At 36.0% G+C, this 20,772-nt stretch overlaps 1 protein-coding gene across 2 annotated transcripts in view; it reads left to right on the forward strand.

The window, feature by feature from the left end:
* The first annotated feature begins 66 nt into the window (after positions 1–66).
* scn1laa (sodium channel, voltage-gated, type I-like, alpha) overlaps positions 67–20,772 on the forward strand; it is a 74,470-nt gene continuing 53,764 nt past the window's right edge. The window contains exons 1-5 of one of the 2 annotated variants that reach the window (XM_051905143.1): positions 67–285; positions 14,496–14,812; positions 17,182–17,299; positions 18,658–18,748; positions 18,840–18,968. In XM_051905143.1, coding sequence (XP_051761103.1) covers positions 14,549–14,812; positions 17,182–17,299; positions 18,658–18,748; positions 18,840–18,968 — 602 coding nt within the window. In that variant the 5' untranslated portion in view covers positions 67–285; positions 14,496–14,548. The remainder of the gene's footprint in view (positions 286–14,495; positions 14,813–17,181; positions 17,300–18,657; positions 18,749–18,839; positions 18,969–20,772) is intronic. The other variant, XM_051905144.1, reaches the window with a different exon arrangement.

The raw sequence follows: 20,772 nt of genomic DNA on the forward strand, positions 1-20,772 counted from the left end.
GAGCCCAGCCTCAGGCATAGTAGGATTGGTGATTTCGCTCTGGGTCTAATGAATAACCGGAAGCGCTCATCTCTGTCATCTCAGGCACTTCGCTCTTTTTGATCACAGACTTCTGCGATTTTTTTTCTCTCGCTGAAAATCCCTTGGAGTTTTCTTACTTACTTGGGTAAAGTTGCCCACACTGAGTGTTTTCCTCCACATTGGATCACTGCTTCAAGTTTTGGACGCTGAGGATTAATTTCCCCCTCATGTTCAAAGAAATTCCCTGATTTTTGCTGGAAGATGGTGAGTAGATTATGATGAAAGCTATTCAAATTTATGGCCAATAAAACATGCTTCAGGTTATAATTAAATGCAAATAACAATACTATGTCTGATGCATAAAAGAGTTTAATTTAACAATGATTTTTAAAATAAAGGATGGTGTAATATTTGATAATACAGTTGTGAAACTCATAAACATGCTTAGTTTTTAGATTATTTTCTCATTCATTTGGTCTATGACAGTATCTGTCAAGCACATTCATAACTCCTGTTGTTTTGCCAGTCATTTATATAAATAGTTCAATTAAGGTTGTGATATAGGCTTACCTTCTGTTTCTGTATTGCATACAGTATGTCATTGTTGTCTTAACAGCATCAGATGCACATGAAAAAAAGTTATTTACATATCTGTACATTGATTGATTTGTTTGGTTTTCCGACATTCATTTATACATGTCAACACTGGTATGCTCTGCGCCACGGGTTTTGTGCTCTAATTTAACGTAGAGCATTTTATAACAGCCTATCTCTCGCTCCTGATACATCTGATTACTGCAAAGCTCAAACAATTCAATTCGCCGTGGGATTTTTTGAGAAAGACATGTCAACTGTCCTAACCCTGGTTGACGCCCTGGAAATCCACTTTTCCAGTGATTGATTCTTGAATCTGCGGTGGAAGAGATGATGCCACAGGATAAAAATAGTTCTTTCAGCACATACGAACTTGTATTTTTTGTACTAGACTGCAAAACCGCGTTTAATTTGAATGTAGTTAATGAACTACGTGCAGTCCGATTCCTGGAATCGGTTCTTTCGAACAGTTCATTTCAGTAAACCTAATTCATCACGTGGTCCAGGATATTACGGCGTGGTATAGCCGTTAACGTGATTTATGTTTCAGTAAAGCATTACGTTTTATAAATAAATAATTACAAATAAATAATATAATTATTGTATTATTTTTTTTAACTATTTACTTGTTAATATTAAATATTATAAATAAATAATTAATAATAATAATAACGTTTTTATGAGCTTATTGTAACGCAATGTGTTCCAGTTCAGTTTGTTTTAGATCCGATTCGGCTCAAACAAAAATTAATTTAGCCTACATAAAACTAAAATTCATTTTCATAGTTTTTGCATGTTTTGATAAAATGCTATGTGAAGTACCAATGAGACAAAACACTCATACAGTCAAGCCGTAAGCTTACTTTTGGCCACATCAATCAAATTTTCTTTACTCAAATGTTTTTACTATCAGCATCGGTTTTCGACTTATTTCGACTTGGACATGAGTCGGTGATTGTTGATTCGAGAATTACTCTGACTCAAGAATTGATTCAGTCCGATTCGCAAACGAATTTTTCAAATCGGTTTGGTTTTATTTAACTGCAGCTAATAGAAAAGTGGTCATTTTTAAGGAGAGTAAGGATGGTTTCTTGCAATCGTCAGATAGATTTGATCACGAAGAACAAAATAGTTTATCGCGCACGTGTAGGTTGTAAATAAGCCACCAAAATCGCCTCACAATCGCTTTTTAAACTTCATACAGGCTAGATTTCATTGAAGAAGGCACATTCTTCTGTTACGCCCACCTCAGCTAAGCAGAACAGTCTAGGAGGCGCCATTTTAAATTAAATCAGGTATTTCTCCAAGGCAGGCAGTCAGTCATAATATGAAGGCTGTCTTCACCAGTTACATAAGATGAAAGAAATTGTGCTCACAGTATATTGTAGTGGACTACAAAACAGTTCGTTTAGTTTGGGATCTTTATGGAATTATACGCCGAAAATGGCCCTGTTACCTTACAAATATCCAAATAGCAATCTTGAAGAGCTCTCGACTTGCCTGTCAATCATTCTGGGCGGGGTTTTTTGGCGCGATAATCCATTCAGTGGCAGCTGGCTATGTTATGTAACCGTAACAATACAGGCTAAATCTACCGGAAGTTAGCAAATCGACTGAAATCAATTATCGAGACCCTGTAATAATCTGCAGTTTTTCAGTGAATATTCACTGAGTGAAAACTGAAGGGGACATATCCTTCAGGAATTGATGGGATCTTGAAAAGACGACTCGACATGGAGTCAAGTGGTTGGAGAGAAGTGTTAAAAAGAAGTAAGAGGAACTTGTGACATTAGCAGTTAAAGTAGTTCCATTATATATATATATATATATATATACAGCTGGGTAGTAACGGATTACATGTAATCTAGATTACGTAATCATATTCCAAAAATCAAGTACTTGTAATTAGAGTAAACTACTTTCTAAAATACTCGTAATCAGACTACAGTTACTTTTTTATGGATTAAATATTATTTACACAATGGCAGTAAGTTGTTCACAATTCATTGATTCTCCTAATTTTTCATTTTTTTAACGTTTATATTTTTCTCATAGTAAACCTGCTGCTTATATACGTTTGTGATTCTTTGAGTTTTTCCGGTGGTGAGGGGGAAATATAGATGAATATATATATGAAATAATAATATTAATAATAATAATAAATATAGATTAAATATTTGATGTAGCAGTGATATTGCTGTGAATTTCTTGTTTTTCAATATTTGTTTTTGTAATGTTGCTGTTTTCTAAATTTACTTAATTTTAAGTAGCTAAATATGTTTTAAAATCATAAGATTTTGATAAGATTTTGTTTTATTCAGTGTTACTATCAGCAAACACTAACAGTTACATTAGTGTTAGTATTTTGAAGTATTAACTGTCTGTACATTGCACTTTAAAAAGATTCTGTTGAGGCTCTTGTTGGTGAATAGAATATATTTTTTTGGACTATTTTTTCTTTGTATCTGTCAAAATAGTACAAGATTATCCTACAATATATGTGACATCAAATAAGGGTTAGCACAAAAGTAATCTAACTGTAATCCAAAAGTAGTCAGATTACAGTACCAAAATTGTGTAATTGAAGAGATTATATTACTGATTTACAAATTTTGTCTTGTAATTTGTAATCAATAAGTAATCTACCCAGCTCTCTGTGTGTGTGTGTGTGTGTGTGTGTGTGTGTGTATATATATATATATATATATATATATATATATATATATATATATATATATATAATTATACTCTTTAACCTTTATTTAACTGACAAAAGTACAAAGAAAATATTTCCGATGTTTTCCACTTAATTGTTTTCTATAAAACAAATTTTGATTTTGATGGCTGCAACACACTCCAAAAAAGTTAGGACAGAGGCAAAATAAAAGTGAAAAGATTTTAGAATTTCCAAGTGTAAACTGTTTTGAAACAGTCCACAATAAGCAGGTGAGTTGGTACTATGAGGGTATCGTGTTTGTGTATAATAGTACCATCCACCAAAGACTCAGTCTTTGCAAGCAAAGATGGGTCGTGGCTCATCACTTTGTGCCAAATTTAAGAGAGAATTGTCAAACAATTCAAAAATCACATTTCTCAATGCAAGGTTGCAACAAATTTAGGTCTTTCTCTATCTACCATATTTAATATTGTGAAAAGATTCAGGGAATCCAGAGGAATCTCAGTCTGTATAGGGCAAGACAGGAAACTTCTGCTGAATGTGTGTGACCCTTGAGTCCTCAGATGGCATTGCATGAGAAACTGTAATTCTACTGTGTTAAATATAATCACATTTGCTCAGGAGTACTTTGGAAAACCCTTGTAACTTAAGATAGTCTGCCACTGCATCAAGAAATACAACTTCAATCTCTGTTACACAAGGAGAAAGCTATATTCAGTGCAGACAGAGATGCTGCCGAGTTTTCTGGGCCCGAGCTTGTCTCATGGTCTAAAAGACAGTGGAAATCTGTGCTGTGGTCAGATGAGCCTACGTTTCAGCTTGTTTTTGGGAAAAATGGACATTGAGTTTTCATTCCGAAAGACGAAAGGGACCATCCAGACTTTTTTCAGCCCAAGGTGCGAATGCAAACATCTGTCGTGGTATGGAGGAGCATCAGTGCAAACGGCATGGGTGACTTGAATATGTGTGAAGGTACCATTGACGTGGAGGCATATATTGGGATTGTACAGAGACATATACTGCCATCAAGATGACATCTTTCCTGGGAAGTACATGGTTATTAGGGCAAGACAATGCCAGGCCTCATTCTGCATGTGGTTTTGTAGACACTCTACACCGCAGTCCAGATCTGTGTCCTATTGAAAATGTATGGCCCATCATGAAAAGGAGAATCAGACGATGACGACCACAGACTGTTGAGCAGATGTCTTGTATCAGGCAAGATTGGCCAAAAATTCCACTTGTAAAACTGCAGCAATTAATATCTTCAACTCCCAAACAAATAAAAAGTGTAATTAAAAGGAAAGGTGATGTGACACAGTGGTAAACATGCCTCTGTTTTTTAGATTGTGTTGCAGCCATCAAAATTAAAATTTGTTTCTATTTACAGAATACATTTAAGTTGGTCAGTGAATACATTGGAAATCTTTTCTTTGTACTTTTGTCAGTTCAATAAATGTTAAAGAGAATATACGAATCACAGATTCTTGATTTTATCGCATTTTATACAATGTCCCAACTTTCCTGGAAATGGGGTTGCATATTATAAATATTATATTATATAATCATAATAGATGATTCACCAATGGCTGTTAACAGTTTGAAATAGACAGTTGCATTTCTCTGATGTTCAGTCTATTCTATTCTGTTCTATTCGCATGGTATCAGTATAAAAAAAAAAATGCATTGTAATCTGACATAATCTGACAATGAATATGGGCTGTTAGATCCATTACTGAGAACGGTTTGTGATATAGAGGCGTTTTGCTAAGTGCTTTTGGAGGTTTTTAGTTTCACATCATCGTATATCCACACTTGGGAAACTTAATGTTTTTTTCTCGCAAGGCAATGGGAACCACTTGAAGTGCCTGAGCCTGACATGATGGCTTCTGATTGAAACTGTTTGTGGTTGTGGCTTTTCTTTTTGGGTCTGTTTTGGACAGTGTTGTGACAAAGAGAGAGGTGGAGCGATTTGCATAATGTAAACCAATTCAGTTCATTCAAGCAAGGGTGTCGACAACTGAAACAGCTGCTGGCACTGCTTAAAATCATTTTCAATAGTTAAAATTTTACTTGGGGGTTTTCTTCTGTTCTTGTGTGTGTTTGTTCCAGCTTCAACTAGTGCAGGTTGTTTTATGGTTCAAAGAAAAAAATTGGTTGGTATTGTACTAGTTTCACATAGCCAGACTTTTGATTTTAAAGGAATAGTTCACCAAAAAACTAAAATTGTTCCATAATTTACTCAACCTCAAGCCATCCTAGTTCTATATGACTTTCTTCTTTCAGTCAAACACAGTCTGAGTTATATTAAATAATATTTTGGCTCTTCCAAGCTTTATAATAGGAGTGAATAGTAACCGATATTTTGAAGCGCAAAAAAGCGCATCCATCCATCATAAAAGTAAACCATACGACTCCAGTGGGTTAATAAAGGCCTTCTGAAGCGAAGCAATGCATTTTTGTAAGAAAATATCCATATTTATAACTTTATAAACTAGAATTGGGGGTAGGGTTAAGGGTTCTAAAATGTATCAATAAAATGGTAGAAGGGCATTTATACAAATACATATAAAAGATTCATAAATATTTTGTTTTTTTTTAGCTGTAAATATACATAATAATGTTTATGTTTAAGTGTTGTCAATATATTCATATTGTATGTTTCAGTGTCTATCCAAATGTACAAACGTGCATTTTGTTCCTGTAAATGTTACGTATTAATACCTACATACATATTAACAATACCAGTGATGCTTAAATTGACTATTTTTTAGTGCTTTATTTTTGTATTATATGGGAAAAACTGTCAAGTGCTGCCGTGTCAAATTAATTGAGTTCTAGAGTGGTACAACATGAGAGCAGAAAAATGATTTCTACAGTGGCTGATAAAGAGCAGATCAGCTGTCATTTGGTGTACTGACCTCAGTGTCCGTTGTCAGGTGTATTTGTCTTGCAGAGGAGTCAATATGTCATGAGGAGAGATTAGAGGCTCTGAGTGAGAGTCGGGTTGCTGTTGTCGATGGTAATCGTGTGATGAATATCATGTGTAATTTGGAGTAACCTCAGCCATCGTTTAGATGTTGACTTGTGCCTCTGTTTGAAGTTGATTTTGGTTCTTGTTTGCATAACCGGGCCTGTCAGTCAGCTACGCAATCTCTAATTAAAATTAATGCGGAATCTGCTGGGAGTACAGATGTGGTCAACAACCTGTTAATCTCTCAAAGGACAAAACGTACGACCTGCAGATAATAACCTGGATTTATTACATCCTTTGCGTGATGCTGAAGATAGTGTCTGTTTCAAACTGTTCTTGGTTGGTAGCAGGTGGGTAGCAGGTGACTTGTAAGCCAGTTGAAAGTGAAACCTAATTTAGATACAGAGTAAATATGCAAAGATTTTAAAAGGAGAAAGAGTTCTTAAAGGGTTAGTTCACCCAAAAATGTAAATTCTGTCATTTATTCACCCTCATGTCGTTCCACTCCATAAGACTTTCATTTATCTTCAAAACACAAACATATTGTTAATGAAATCTGAGAGATTTCTGTCTCTCCATAGACAGCTACACAACTGACACTTTGCTTTATATGATGAAAAGATTTAATTTAGACTTTTATTCACATATAATCATTGATCAACGAACATAAACAGGAGCTCAACCGTATCTGCTTGACGCGTGAAAACAAACCTCTTGGAGAAGCTTAAACATGCTGCGTAACACGAGAATGAACCTCATTGCTTCTTTGGTTCTTACTGAAGCTCAAACGTGCTGCGTAATGAGAATGAACCTCATTGGTTCTTGTGGAAGCTCAAACGTGCTGTGTAACACGAGAATGAACCTCATTGGTTCTTGCGGAAGCTCAAACGTGCTGCGTAACACGAGAATGAACCTCATTGGTTCTCGCGGAAGCTCAAACGTGCTGCGTAACACGAGAATGAACCTCATTGGTTCTTGCGGAAGATCAAACGTGCTGCATAACATGAGAATGAACCTCACTGGTTCTTGCACATGAAGTGAACATGCTTGAGCTTCCATTTACCACAACTGATGTGTGCATTGATGAATTTTTATATGCGAATAAAAGTCTAAATGAAATCTGTTCATCATATAAAGCGATCTTGTCTCTTCAGAAAATTTGGACTAAACCGCTCAATTCATATGGATTAGTTTTACGGTCTCTTTATGAACTTTTTGAAGAGTCAAAGTGGTAGTTGCGTAGCTGTCAATGGAGGGTCAGAAAGCTCTCAGATTTCATAAAAAAAAAAAAAAAAAAAAAAACTTTATTTGTGTTCTGAAAATGAACGAAAGTCTTATGGGTTTGGAACGAAGTGAGAGTGAGTAAATCATAACAGAATTTTCATTTTTGGTTGAACTTCTATTTCAGACATTTGGAAATTTTAGCAAGTATTTATTTTTAAAGAAAGAGCACATTGTTCAAGCTAAATGAAGACAAATAAGTATTGTGCTATTTTGTTATTTTTGAATATTTAGTGTAACATGTTCACAGTAGTTAATGTAATAACCACCTATAATTTCTCTTAATGGGACACTTGTGAACCTGAGGAGAACTGCCTTTATACATCCATTGAAAATCACCAAAACACCAGCTGAATAAATTAACATTACTGTATAGAGATTTATTGTTTAGGTTCAGTTTAATTGTGCTGCCTGTACAATGTCAAAACGGCTAATTCAGATATATCAAAACACTGTGAAAATCAATAAATATGAACTGTAGTTTGCAGTAGGCTGACAGAGGTCTCTGGCTGCTTTTTAGTCCCAGTGCATCGCTGCCATCACTGAAAGCATATTGAAATGCAGTTATTCATTTGTCAGAATGTTGTGTCCCAAGTGATGCTGAGGGAGTATATTGGTACAAATCGCAGTATAAGTGGACGATCTCTGGCAAGCTGCTACTGGTGTGAACTCCCTACATTTCTTGAATCATAAGCCCTTGTCCACCACCTTCAATAGTGCACTGTACATTCGTGTTGAAAGACTAAAGCCTAGCCTATCATTTTTTGCTCCAGTTGATGTTGCTGATTTTTTGTTTTTTTTTGCAATTGGTGGTTTTGTGGCTAATCATATTTACATTTGAATTGCAAAAAAAAGGTCTGCCCCTAATAGTCCAAATGATAGTCAATGAGAAGAGGCTTCATCGACCAAAATTTTAAGTGTTCGTTAGGTCACAGAAAAAAAAAAACTCCACAGGAAGTGGCGAAGTCATGCAGTCCGTGACGGAGAGATCGTTAACACGGCAGATCCATGTGGTAATTATGTAGGGCAGGAAATCCAAATGTCTGCCAGTCATTCATCGACCTCAAACATGAGCTGCAGCTGACTTGTTGCCTCACTGCCTTAATAGGCAATGACTTTGCAGGCAGCGTTTGCACACGAAGGTACCTGCTGAAATAGATTTCGGATTGACTTCTGAGGCAGCGTAACAGTTTTATGATCTACAACAATATAGAGAGATATCAAAGGCAGCGAAGGATACATCTATGCTGCCTTCAAAAAAAAAAAAAAAAAAAAGAACAGATGAAGATATCTCAGGAGACAGGAAGTAAAGCTTTTGATTCAAACATGCCTTGATGCCTTCCTAGCTTGTAATGCATCCTCCAAAAGCAGCATTTTTAAGCTTTCGGACAGAGCCATGCCCTTATCATTGGAAACATGTAGAAAGTAAATTGAGGCATCCACTATACTGTGGAGATGTCAACATCATCTTTGCCACCGACACTGACTCAGAAAACACTAGTTTATTAATAAATTAAAATGTTCAGACAGTCTCCTTGCACTTTCATAATCATTAGTTTTGCAGCTGTCTCTGCAGCAAGCTTTATTCATGTGCTTGAGTGCTTAATTTATATTTTAAAGGCTCATTATTATGGTTTAGTATTTCTGTTTTATGTAGAACAATGTAAGCAATGTTACACTCTAAAAAATGTAGGGTTGTTTCAACCCAAATTTGGGTCAAATATGGACAAACCCAGCCGTTGGGTTAAATTTTTAAATTAAATTTTTAACCCTCTGGAGTCTGAGGCTGATTTGGGGCCCTGGAGAAGTTTTGACATGCCCTGGCATTTGTGCTTTTTTCAGTTGTTCATAAACATATTAATGGAAAAGGTGTCGTTGCACTGTATTCAGCACGAACTTGGCTACCATAATATGTGAGCAACATGTATGTACATGTTTGTATTTTTTAGTCACTGAAATAAGGCCAAAAAGCAAATATTATATATGTGTTCACAAGACTTCTGGGTATTGGAGGTTGTAGACTAGAATTTTTGCTTCAGAATTATCCTGCCTACTTGTTCATATAAAACAATAGAGAGATTTAAATTTTCTAAGACACTTTTTGTCAAGAAACACAGTATGCATGGAGGCGTGAATCTTCATGAATAATGCTGTGATTCACACCTGAGAAGACAAAAGATCCGCATAATGACCCGCATAATGAGCCCTTTCAGTCAGGTAGGCTATGTGAAAAAACCCTCTGATAACAGGCTCACATCAGCTATTGTATTAAAGTTAATATAATGTCCACTCTTGACAAAAAAAAAAAACATGATTTTTGTGATCTCATGCATGCACGTATTATTGCACATCATGTGAAGAAAATTTTGTATAGGCCTAATATAGTTTAAATTACAGTACCAGTCAAAAGATTGGACGCATTAAAATTATAATGTTTTTAAAAGAAGTCTCAAGTCTCAAACCAAATAATGGTTTTCTATTTCAATATACTTTATTTGTATTTCTGTGATGCAAAGCGTCTGAACATTCATGTTACCTCTATGGCATTTCATATAGGCTTTTAGCTTTCATATAGGCTTCCAGAGATCGCTATAATCATGGCTATAACATGCAGATGAACACTTTTGAAGATAATAAATACACGATTGCGACAATGTATACATGTATTGCCTCAAAATTTGCGTCTGAATAGCGGTCGCTACGTGGGTGTGGCCGCATTAGCGGATAATGAGCTGAATCACGGACGTCTGACATGTCTCTGTTTTCATACAGATTACATAAACAGAGAATTTTTGTTTTCGATTTGAATTACACGATTTATAACCTGACATTTAAATGTTTCTTTAGACATAAGTCTCATTTTTGTGTCATTAGTATTCACTAAGTTACAGTTCATTTTCTGAGAACTATCAGATTGGACTTCGTTCAGAGGGAGACGACAGATCACGCATCATGTTAGTTTTCTTTATTTTGCAAAAAGCACAACATTTTGTTTTTACTCTGAGTGTACACAAATAAAAGAAGACATTCTATAGTTTTAATTGATATATTTCTTTATGTCTCTATGACAAAAAATGACAGAGTATTTTAAGTCTGTTTTGCTGCAATGTGAAAAAAATCCTGCAAAACGCTCCAGTGTGTTACCCGACTCCAGAGTGTTAACCCAAGGGTTGGGTTTGTCCATATTTAACTATCCCTTTAAGTAACTAAATTAATATCTTAAACATGTGACTAGTCAGCTGGCTTAAATGAACGACTACCAGTAGACTAGGAAAATCTTTGTTTGGGGACAGTCCTACTAAAAAATATGACAATACCTGTAAGGGTGCAACAGTAATTGAACAAAAAAGCTTTTTTTTCCTGTTTTTTCCAACCTTTTTTTCCCTCTCCATTCCACAAGCCTTTTGTTACAGATGGATGGCTTTATGGCCAAAAGACAGCCCCAGAAAGAACTTCTTTCTTGGAATTTTTGGAATTATGTCAAATGGGACCGACGTTACCAAAAAAACTATCTTTACTAGATACTTTACTATCTTTTGCACTGGAATGAATACTAATAATAGGGATTGGAAGTGAAGACAAATGGAGAATATTAATTTTTAAAGGGTATCGCAAAAATAGACTAGGAGAGAGATGTGAGTGAGGATTTGAGGGGAGAAATGAGTGATTGCAAGTGGAATAATTCATGGGATATTGTTCATTACGTTGGGTGAGCAGATTGCAAGACAGAATGCAGTGACTGTTGTGTTTTTGTCATCGTGAGAGCAGAATAAAAAGAAAGGCCAAGAACTGAACCCTCACATAATGATACCAAAAGACAAGTTTTGGTTTTTCATACTAAGTACATTATAATGTTTTGCTCATTGTTGACAATTGTTGTTTTCCAATCAGGATTCTGATCTGGATCCTTGTGTCTTTCCGGCATGACTTGAAGTCTGATATAGGAAATTATGTCTCCTCTTATTGACATGAAGACAGATTATGATATGGTAATGGAATTAGGAAATGATATCTGATAATGATTCTTAGTATTACAGAGGAAATGTCGCAGGACCAATGTCTGGCAGTGTGTTTCTCACATGTGGCTCCACTGTTGTACCAGGTTTCCCTGCCTGATTTAGCATGTGATCGTTGCTGGTTTTATTCAGCGTTTGGTTCCTGGAGTCAAATGTGGTCAGAGTGCAAAACAAAGTGCATGTGTGATGAGTTGGTTCATCATTCTTAAGAGCTCTTAATGTTGAGGGTTTTGTAGAGAACACTTATTAGCAGAGATTTTTCAGCGGTTAGGCCTATAGTGTTTCATCTGAATTAAGGAAATTCATTCCCTCCTTCACTAATTGCTCACGAGAACCCATATACTCGGAAGTAACATCAATGATCGATCAAATAAAACATTAATTGTATGGCATGCCTTTTTTCAGCTTTAAAACATTTTGTATCAGTTGAAATTCAGTAACTATATGCAAATGTGTCAAATTGGGCCTCTTTTTTTAAAGTGTCCATATTATGGATTTTTGAAAATGACCTTTCATGCAGTGTGCAATGTAGCTGTATGTGAATGTAAACAGACAGCAAAGTTGTAAAGCTGAAAGTGCATCATAAAGTTATTGTTTCTCAAAAGAAAGAGTTGACTCTGAACCCCTTAAACGAGTTATTTTTAGTTCGAATCCTATTTTGCGAAGTTAACACGTCACAAGTTAACACATTTACATAATGCCTGCCTACAACATCCCGCAAAACTTGAACCCCCAAACGCTGTAGCTCATTTGTGTGGATAACATGTCGACAAGACACTGTGCTTTCTTTTCCAAAGTGTAAAAAAAGGGATTAAAGATGGGACAGTACCTGCTTTATTTGTACCAACTTGCTCCTCAGAATCACAAACCGTAAGTGTGATTAATTATTGATGTATTTTATACCGAGTGTTTAAAATACTTAGTTTTGTGTTTTAGCTGTATTGTGTATGTCTCCGGCTAACCGGCTAACTTGTGTTATTAGTGTCTTAGTGAAATACTTCTGCTAATCAGCTGTGGCTCACTGTTACCTAAAACTGTGTCCATTAATACAGATTGTCTGTCATTCTTACTACTTTGAGTAATGATAAAGGATGGAGCAATATTTGTTTTACAAACTTTAATGTTACATCAGTCATTCGCGTTAGTGCTGGGATAATGTATGCGCCGTTAATGATACAGTTAATGATCAAGTTCCCACATGTGCACCACAATAAATTAGAAATATACACATCGGTTTGTTGATGGACATACACTTGTTAATGCTGGTAGTGAGGAATTACATCTCATAATGTACCTCAAACTGAGTAGTGTATCACTGAGAAACTCAAGTCGTTCTTGTGATGGAGGTTTGGGTTGAATAACTATTTCATTTAAATGTTTTTAAATTAAATGTGGTAAAATCAACGCCGTAGTTACTGTCTTTACAGTGTACAATCGCTGAGCTTTAGTAAGCGTACGGAGCTGAATCCGTTATGGTAATGGGCATTTCTTTCCGACTTGTGCTGTAAGCAGTAGACCAATCACAACAGACTGTGCCGTTTGGCCAATCAGAGCAGAGCAGGCTCTTGGAAAGGAGGGATTTAGAGAGACTGAAGCATCCATTGAGTCGTTTAAGAAATACTGAACAATGTGGTGATATGCAATGTATATTATGAGAAAATGAAAGTGTTTTTTGACCTTGGATGCATGTAAACCTGTTGTAGGAGACCTCCAAAACAAAATTAGGAACCTTTCAAATACCATAATAGGGGCACTTTATTACTGGGATTCAGTTACATTGTCATTTCCAGTTGTAAATTTTGGTTTGATTGACCAGACATTAATTTGCATCAACGTTAGAGATGCACCGATGTATCGGGCGCTGATATTTATTGGCCGATTTTATTTCAATTTAAAACCATCGGCATATCGGCTATATATACACCAATCAGGCATAACATTATGACCACCTTCCTAATATTGTGTTGGTCCCACTTTTGCTGCCAAAACAGCCCTGACCCGTTGAGGCATGGACTCCACTTGACCCCTGAAGGTGTGCTGTGGTATCTGCACCAAGATGTTAGCAGCAGATCCTTTAAGTCCTGTAAGTTGTGAGGTGGAGCCTCCATGGATCGGACTTGTTTGTTCAGCACATCCCACAGATGCTCGATTGGATTGAGATCTGGGGAATTTGGAGGCCAAGTCAACACCTCAAACTCGTTGTTGTGCTCCTCAAACCATTCCTAAACCATTTTTGCTTTGTAGCAGGGCGCATTATCCTGCTGAAAGAGGCCACAGCTTTCCATGAAACGGTATACCCTGCTTAGGCAGGTGGTAACATCCACATGGATGGCAGGACCCAATTTTTCCCAGCAGAACATTGCCCAAAGCATCACACTGCCTCCTCCGGCTTGCTTTCTTCCCATAGTGCATCCTGGTGCCATGTGTTCCCCAGGTAAGTACCCGGCCATCCACATGATGTAAAAGAAAACATGATTCATCAGACCAGGCCACCTTCTTCCATTGCTCCGTGGTCTAGTTCTGATGCTCACGTGTCCACTGTTAGCACTTTCGGCGGTGGACAGGGGTCAGCATGGGCACCCTGACTGGTCTGCGGCTCTGCAGCCCCATACGCAACAAACTGCGATGCACTGTGTATTCTAACACCCTTCTCTTCTTGTTGAACATGAACATATTAAGCTAGTTAGGTTCAAGCTGCTCTTTTAAGCCACAAAGTATTTAATTGTGTGGCATACATAACCCTAAATCCTCGAGAGCTCTGTTCCTAATAACTTGATGGTTTTGAGTACAGAAGGTGTGTCCATCACTTATAGGATGCTCTTTTCTCTCTGTGGTTCTGTAATGGTTTTGTATAGGCAAGCTATTCAGTTACCAAATCACATTTCATGAGATACTGTCGCTCTGACTCACTCCTTCTCTCTTTCTCTGCCAGTTGTTTCTCATGCAGACGTGTAGTGAATCACTCTGAAGGTTCAGGATGAGAAAATGGCACATATGTTTACTCCACCAGGACCTAAAAGTTTCCGTAAGTTCACCCGTGAATCTCTTAAGGCCATCGAGAGCCGGATCGCTGAGGAGAACAAGAAGTCCAAGGACAAGCGGGAAAGAATTAAAGACGATGAATGTGGGAGGAAACCCAACAGCGGCCTGGAGGCCGGTAAAAGTCTGCCCTTCATATATGGAGATATTCCCAGAGGAATGGTGTCCACACCACTGGAGGACCTGGACCAGTTCTACATCAATCAGGCAGTGAGTTTTGATTTCTATTGCTCAACTGGAGGGTCCACAAAACCCCTAAGAGTCCACTGAGGGGTCCAAAACGTCACATTGAAAAACTGTGATTCAGAATTGAATTTTTTAAATCTTAGATTTTGAAATAACGTCTTGGAAAAAAAAAAGAATTGGAAATTTTAATGATTTGGAAACATGTAAAGTGCAGAAATATAAGAAATAATACTATTTATAAGAAATATAAATAAAACAAATACTATTCAAATAATAATAATAATACAGGGTATCCGCGGGGCATTAAAAAGCATTAAAAGTCATTAAATGGATTTTGCGAAATTTAAGGCCTTAAATGGCATTAAAAAGCATTAAATTTTATTTCAACAGGCATTAAATTTTTTAGATAGTTTTGAAGAAAAATAATACTACCAGTTTATTTTGAATAAAATAATTAATAACTTTGATTTGCTGTCGCAAAATATGTACATTGGTGTGATACGCACACGGAACCAGTTTGGTACTTGCCTCCGGCCGGTGCAAAATTGCCGTAACGCCGTTTTGGACAGCGGCGGGCTGGGACCTGGAGACGGAAGGCTGCATCAGTGTTGCCAACTTAGTGCCTTTTCAGGCCCCTTTTTTGACATTTTTCTAAGAAAGCGCGTTGTGACGAATATAGCGACTTGTTAACCCGATCTAGCTTCCGAGACCCACCGGTACTGCCGCATGAGCGCGAGGTCTTACTTTCCTGCCGCAGGCGCACCTCTCTGTTTCAGTAGCGCATTCAGTTGTGGATGTGCGCTCTGTCAGAGAACAACTAAAATAGATACTATTGCTTCTAACTTGAGTGATCATTTTACGTGTACATATAGCCAAAATCACAGCAAATGTCTTTATCTTATGTGTATGGTGATTTTGACAACGTCTCAATTATAAATCAGGATTTTAGTGCTGGTTTAACATGTCAGGGCTCGAACTTTACTTTCCCAAGGACCTGATTAAAACGTCAATACCAAAAAAAAAAAAAAAACAGCAACTTGGGAATCACCAAAATGCGAGTATGACTGATTTTATTACATTTAGTGTTAGTGGCGATCGATAGTGGATAATAATAGGCTGTATAATGTAGTGACGATAACAATGTGCTGTTGAGGCTCGCACACCATTTAGAGGAGAAATGGAAACATGAGCGAAGAACCAAGAATGCTGTGTTTTCCTAAACAGGCTACCATCACGATTAAAAACGTGACACTGATTTCATATAACAGTTCATTTAACAAGTAGTTAATATTAAGCCACTTACATTTTAGAAGGAACATTGACTGTTTTTGTTCTATTTTAGCAGCAAAAATAGTTTCAAACAAAGATCACAGCAATACCAAAGCACAACACTCAGCCTTTTCATTACTGAATGATTCAGCATTTTGAACGAATCGGCTGAGTCAAAAATTAAATGACCAATTCATAAACTGCCTCATTCTTGAATGAATCAGCCATTGGAATGAATCATTTGAATGAATGAATCAATGACTCACTCATTAAGACGGTTACTTGCCGCCACCTACTGGTGGTTTAGTTTCATTTTTATAAGTATAATTTCCCCCCAACATTTCATATTTGTATTTTCAAAAAATATTTAAAACATAGATAAAACAATTTTATTGGGAATTTGGCTGTATTAAAATATATTATGTGAGCAAAAGAGTAGCAGCAGAGAAGCAAACAAATGTAAAGGACTGACACTTGGCAGAATGCGAATACAACAATGACATGATGAATTTTCTAATTGCCGTATGATGTTATCTATCGACATTAAGCGGCATATATATATATATATATATGGCATTTAAAAAATTTATTAAAGCATTAAATTAGATTTGATGAAACCTGTAGAAACCCTGTAATAATAATAATTTTCAGCAAAGGCAAACTGATCACATTCTCTGTTGTTTTATTTTTGTGCATATATATATATATATATACAGTCAAAACAAAACTTATGTAAAACCCTTAAACATTTCATTCATTATTACAGTTTATTCACTATAGTTAAAAAAAAAAAAGGTAATAAAATATGACAAGATCTCAGAGTTAAACTGTGTCAGAAAAAATAATCTTAATTATGTCAGATAACACTTAAGCAAAACATGGTCAGGTCAAAGTGTCTGAATAATTTTTGGTCCCAAATTTTTATCAGTTTTACTGGTAGTCCACTCTATGAAGAATTTTTGGGTATAATATGTCACAGTTCACTTTATTTTGCTATCCTCACTTACATAAATGAACTATAGTGTCCTGCACCCACTAGTAAAAATATAAAACACACAAAAAAATAAAATGTTGACTGTTTTGTCCACTCTTCATGTATTCATCTTCATCTCCCTCTTCTTTAGACTTTTATAGTAGTGAACAAAAAAAAGACAATCAGCCGTTTCAACGCCGCTCCTGCCTTGTACATCTTCAGCCCCTTCAACCCTCTGAGGAGAATATCAATTAAGGTTTTGGTACATTCATATCCTTCTCAAGTGCTGAAACATGCTGATGGTGACTGTCTTGCTGTGCTGGATGAGTCTCATGTTTATACACTTTTAACTAGTGGCTTTCAGTAGGTATTTCACAACCCAAAAATGATTTTCGGGTCTCTTTTAATTGTTGATAAATGTAAATTATAAAGTGAAAATAACCATGGAAACATACATAGTTAAGATGCATAGAGAAAAAAATCAGGCTTATCAGATTTTAATATTGTGGAGAAAGCACTTCAAACTCTGCATTATTTTGCCAGAAATTCATCTGTCACTTTGTAGACAGATGTCATATTAGACAGATGTCAAATGGACGTGTTGTATGATGCCTGAACAAATTTACACAGGGTCATGAAAATATGACCCAAATGACATTTAAGATTTTAGGATAAACATGCTTTGCTTGATAAATTATTAGCGGCGGAGAGCCTGAAACTGTGGCTTGATGTCTAATGTAAAATCTGATCCTGAAGCAAAACCCATTGCGAACCACTCATATGTGACTTCAAACATTTATCAAAAAAATTTAGATATTTTAAATAGTTTATGATTTTACTAGATAAAAACTTTTTTTTTCTTACACTGCAAAAAATGTCATATGTTTGTGTATTTTAGACTCTACTGTTCAAAGGTTTGGGGTCCGTAAGATTTTGAAAAAGGCTGTATTTATTTGATCAAAACACAGTAAAACAGTAATATTGTAAAAAATGATTACAATTTAACATAAATCTGTTCTATTTGAATATATTTTAAAATATAATTTCCTATGATGTCAAAGCTGAATTTTCGGCATCATTATGGCCATGTGAACACGTTTAAACACTTATTTGCTGTTAAAAATGCGAGATGCAGATCAGTGGAACGAAAAAAGTGAAAAGTTGAACTTCTTTTAACTTGAACACATCATTTTTGAAAGGCATGTCATGCACGAGACGTTGCAAATAACGCAGACGCAATGGTTAAAGACGTCCATCCAGCGCGCGTTTACATTGAAAATCAATGGAAATGTAGTGCAGTAGAATGGAAAAAAAACACGTTCTGTGTGAACAGTGTCACATGATCCTTCAGAAATCGTTCTAATATCCTGATTTGCTGCTCAAGAAACATTTCTTACTATTATCAATGTTGAAAACAGTTGTGCTGCTTCATATTTTTGTGGAAACCGTTTCAGGACTTTTAATGAATAGAAAGTTCATAAGAACAGCATTTATTTGAAACAGAACATTTTTATAGCATAAAAGTCTTTACTGTCACTGTCACTTTCAAAAAACTTTGAAACCCAAACCCCAAACTTTTGAACGCTAATGTAGTTCAGTCACTACATTTCCTTAACTGCAGTTTTCACATTGTTCAGTATGGTTATAATGTTCACTATACTGGCCAACTGCGCTTTCATGGTCTACACACAAACTCCAGACTGGGCCAAGAATGTAGAGTAAGTTGATCTCTTTCTTGCTTTCCAAACATACTGGTAAAATGCTGGCCATGTTTGCTCAGCGCAGTAACTGACCGTCTTGTTTTAACAGATATGCCTTCACTGGGATATACACCTTTGAAGCGCTCATAAAGATCGTCGCCAGGGGATTCTGTGTGGGACAGTTTACTTTCCTCAGAGACCCGTGGAACTGGTTGGATTTTATTGTTATTGTCATGGCGTAAGTATGACAAGTCTGTTATTTACCCCGGCTACGCTGCTATAAATTCTTCGAATTAATTTATTCTCACTGCTTAAAGGTGAAGTGTGTAATTTTTTTTTAATGTTAAAAGACTTTTTCAGCTGACCCTGTTTACTTTCTTAATTCACATTTCTGTCTTATTGTTGAGGATTTATCTGAAAATTATTACAAATAAAAAATGGTAACACTTTCTTAACGTTAATTAATAAAAACACAACTGTTCTTTGTTAGTTAGTTCATGTTAGCTTAGGTCTATTAAATAATATTAACCAACTGAATCCATTTTTTTATTTGGAACACCACTTTTCTCCATCCAATCAGTTCCTTATAGATCAAAGTCCTGCCCTCTTTTTTTTTTTTTTCTCTATTTAGTATTGTTTAACTTTGAAATATTTCACATGATGATGTCAACTTCTGGTCAGTCAATTGTGGGACTACCTGTGGAAGACAGGAGGATGGGACTGAAAGGGCTTTTGGGAAACTTCTTTCATAATTATTTTTGCAGTTCTGTTTGTTGCTGCTAGTGGCACATAAATTACACACTTCACCTTTAGTTTTTCATAGTCCATAGAGAGGTCAAAAGCTGTTTTTATCCCAAGGTCAAAAGTCATTTCAGTTTCTAGTCAGCTTGCAAGAATAAGAGTGCTGTGGATAAAAGTGTCTGGTAAATGACAAAATATAAACGTAAATCTGTAGGTTCAAACACATTTCTTTTTTTCTTGGTTTCTGTCTCTAACATTTGAACGTATTGAATTAGTTAATACGTTTAAAGTTTAGAGTTCAAAAAACTAAGCAAGCTTGTGTTTCTTTACTAAGACACCTAAAAAAAACTTATCAAATTGGCATATTTGTCCATTTAAAATCAGGTTGACTGCTTTGCCAGGTCATATTAAGACAGCAAAAATATTGTTTATACTTATTATAATTGTTTTAATTTAAATAAAATATGTTTTTAATATATTATTTTGTATTATTTGATTTTTTTTGCATGTTTATGTACTCAATTAATAAAATACTTAAAATTCTTAAATACTATTACTTTTTAAAGTTTAAAATACTTGAATGAATTATTTTAAGTTATTTAATTTAAGTTATTTTAATTTAATTCAATTAAATTTTTAAGATGCAGATGCCATCTTAACTCAGTGGTTCCCAAACTTTTTCTGCTGGTCCCCTCTTGTTGTAGAGAAAAATATTTTCAAGCTCCCCAACTACATGCATCCACATAAAGTCACTCTCAGATGGCCTTGCTTGCAAAATCCTATAGGATTTATTTGAAACTTTGGAATTAATACAGTACTACAACTTCTCAACTTCAGCAGGCTTCTCTTTGTGTTCATGATGTGAAGTCTCTAAGTGGCGTTTTAACTTGTTCAAACTGTCAGAAGATAATATTTTGAGGCACGCAACTCTCTTCATTAACCACCATTGTACTGGTGCAGTGGTGTCCAAACTCGGTCCTGGAGGGCCACTGTCCTGCAGAGTTTAGCTCCAACTTACCACAACACACCTGCCTGGAAGTTTCCTGTATACCTAAAGACCTTGATTAGCTGGTTCAGGTGTGTTTAATTGGGATTAAACTCTGCAGGACAGTGGCCCTCCAGGAGCAGGATTGGACACCCCTGTACTGGTGAATCCGAGGGGCGAGATATGCCTCATCATATTTCCTTGTCTTGAGTCTGTCCACACTGGACAAGACAAAGTGAACATCGCAAATTTTCAGAAGTTGCACAAGCACTTGAAGTACGTCAGAAATAGAACGGGCATCAGTTTACTATCGGAA

The sequence above is a fragment of the Ctenopharyngodon idella genome, chromosome 9 (assembly GCF_019924925.1).
Source record: "Ctenopharyngodon idella isolate HZGC_01 chromosome 9, HZGC01, whole genome shotgun sequence".
Classification (NCBI taxonomy): domain Eukaryota; kingdom Metazoa; phylum Chordata; class Actinopteri; order Cypriniformes; family Xenocyprididae; genus Ctenopharyngodon; species Ctenopharyngodon idella.